General features: G+C 55.5%; 1 protein-coding gene across 1 annotated transcript in view; it reads right to left on the bottom strand.

Annotated features, from left to right (window-relative positions):
• Positions 1–1,015: 1,015 nt before the first annotated feature.
• Positions 1,016–2,292, bottom strand: part of IGF2R (insulin like growth factor 2 receptor) — a gene marked incomplete at its 5' end in the record, with an annotated part of 104,333 nt that continues 103,056 nt past the window's right edge. Inside the window, 1 exon segment of the mRNA XM_014589243.1 lies at positions 1,016–1,859. Within this exon segment, the coding sequence (XP_014444729.1) occupies positions 1,449–1,859 (411 nt within the window).

The raw sequence follows: 2,292 nt of genomic DNA, 5'->3' as shown, positions 1-2,292 counted from the left end.
GACCCCCTCCCAAAAGAAAGAAGCCCAGCCAGACTGGTTAGCCACTTCCCATGATCCAGCGGGGAAAATGATCACACTCAATTAATAATTTATCTTTTATTGAAATTGTTGAATACTATATATTACAGTAAAGTTGATTGAAAAAAAAAAGAGAGAAAAATCAATCTTAAAAAATACACTCATGTTGAAATCAAAGAAGCCAGCCAAACCGGGTGCAAACCAAGGTTCTGCAGGGCGGTTTGCTCTTCAGTATATGAATATCACTGAGTCTATACACAATTCTATAATGCGAGAAAAGTCATTCACAAAACACTTGAGGAAAGGAGCCCGCAGCCGCGAGGCCACGGCACTGCCCTCCCGTCCTGCCACACTGGGCACAACCCGGGCTCCAGAGCGTGACTCCCAGTGCAGCCCTGGGGGCGAGGTTCCGGCCCACCGCTCTCCATGCAATTCCTGTAAGTCCCACTGTGCAAATTAAGGCTTCTGATAGGTCGGATGGTTGATAAACACTTTTATCTTTGAAAAATGAGCACAGTAATGGTGGTACCAAGAGAACCTGAAGAGATGAGACCTGTACCCCAAATCCAGAAGAGTTACTCTGACACCTCCACTCCACTCATGTACACGCAGAAGAATCCATCTTTGGGTGGGCTGTTGGAATTCACCAGCTGGTGAAGCAAACACTGACGGATGTGCTCTGGACACCTAGGGTCGAGGACGTCACGCAGAAAGCTGTGGCCCTCACGGACTGAAGGAGTAGAGCAGGAGACCCCCAAACCTAGGCACTCACGACCGTGTGAGAGTGTGTGTGTGTGTGTGTGTGTGTGTGTGCACGCGCCCTTAAGACAGAAAGCAAAAAAGACAGAATGGAGTCCTCCGACTCAGGGGACAATGAATGACCAGTTCGAAATCCCACAAGAGACTGTCCTGCACCCTGACAGCTTCCTCTCACATTGGGGACGAACCAGCGCTTCACGCCCGGCTGGCAGGAGAAACGGTTGCTGTTTTTTCTTTATTCCTTGTCACAAACCTGAGTAATTGTCAAAGTCAATAAATAGGGGGAGAGAATTAAAACGCTAACATGTAATGGTCAACACCCTACAGGGCCTGAAGCAGCAAGGGGCGTTTGCAAATACAGCCCTCGGTTCTGAGGTGCGCCTGGCCCGGGTGCCTGGGGCCGAGCGCGCAGCAGCCATGCCTTCACAGGAGGACGCGGGCCCCGGGCGCCGGCCCTGCCTTCGCCACCGGGGGCAACACCTTCCAGGGACTGTAAACAACCACGAAGGAGCGGCCCGGCCTCCTCCATCCTCTCCCCCGTCACAAAAACTCTTCCCTTTTGAAACAGTTTTTGTTAAAGGCAAATTACAGAAGCATCATCGAGTTGAGTCTTATTTGGTTGGAGGTGCTTGGCTGGCCCACGGCTCCCACTCTCCGGTAGGCACCGTGGGTTAGATGTGCAGCAGGTCCTCGTCACTGTCATCGTGGAAGGACACCAGCTTGGTGGAGGGCGGCGGCTGGCCGGCCCTGGGCCGTGCTCTGCTCTCTGGTCCTCCCCTGGTGGGCCTGGCCCTGCTGTCCTCCCTCTCCCGGAGCGCCTTCCTCGGTGGGTTTCTCGCCAAGTGGGAGCTTTCTGCCCCTGCTCCTCTGCCCGAGTGCACTTTCACCTCCGGGATGGTCAGAACCTCGTCCTCGCTGTCCTGGTCGTCCCCGTGAAGGGAGGTGAGGGCCTCAGCTTTCACAGACTTGGTGGTGATGTGGCCATTCTCCTGCCCTTCCTTTCCTGCCCGTGGGGCCGGCAGCTGGATCTCTTCCATCAGCCACTCGGTTTCATTCTCATCTGTCTCTTCTTCCTTGTTCACCTGCCAGGGATCAAGAGCAGAGACATGAGCTCCCTCGGAGACCTTGTCCCGTCCCTTTGTGCTCTCTTTCCACGAACACCCCATGCTAGGGACAGGGGAGGAAGCCGACGGCTGCTTGCCCAACTGAGACCACACACGGCGAGGCTCGTAGGAGGGTGAGATGGCCCCTCTGGCAGAGCCTCGCAGGCAGTGGGCAGGGCCCGGCAGGTGTGCTGAACGGCCTGACCAGGAGAGCGGGCCAACGGCAAGGCAGAGTGCGAAGACAAGGGGTTCTTCGAGCCACTCGTCTCTCTCCAGGCCCAGTGGGTGTGGGTGGCTGCGGCAGGGACATGGTACATAAGAGAGTCACAGGAGGGAACCAGCAGTTAGCGTAATGGCTATGTCACTGGACTCCCACGTAGTCGACCGTGGTTCGCATCCCGGACCCCGTGGC

The sequence above is a fragment of the Tupaia chinensis genome, unplaced genomic scaffold (assembly GCF_000334495.1).
Source record: "Tupaia chinensis unplaced genomic scaffold, TupChi_1.0 Scaffold000346_1, whole genome shotgun sequence".
In the NCBI taxonomy this organism is placed as follows: domain Eukaryota; kingdom Metazoa; phylum Chordata; class Mammalia; order Scandentia; family Tupaiidae; genus Tupaia; species Tupaia belangeri.
The sequence above is the reverse complement of the archived record's forward strand: the minus strand, read 5'-3'. Positions and strand labels throughout refer to the sequence as shown.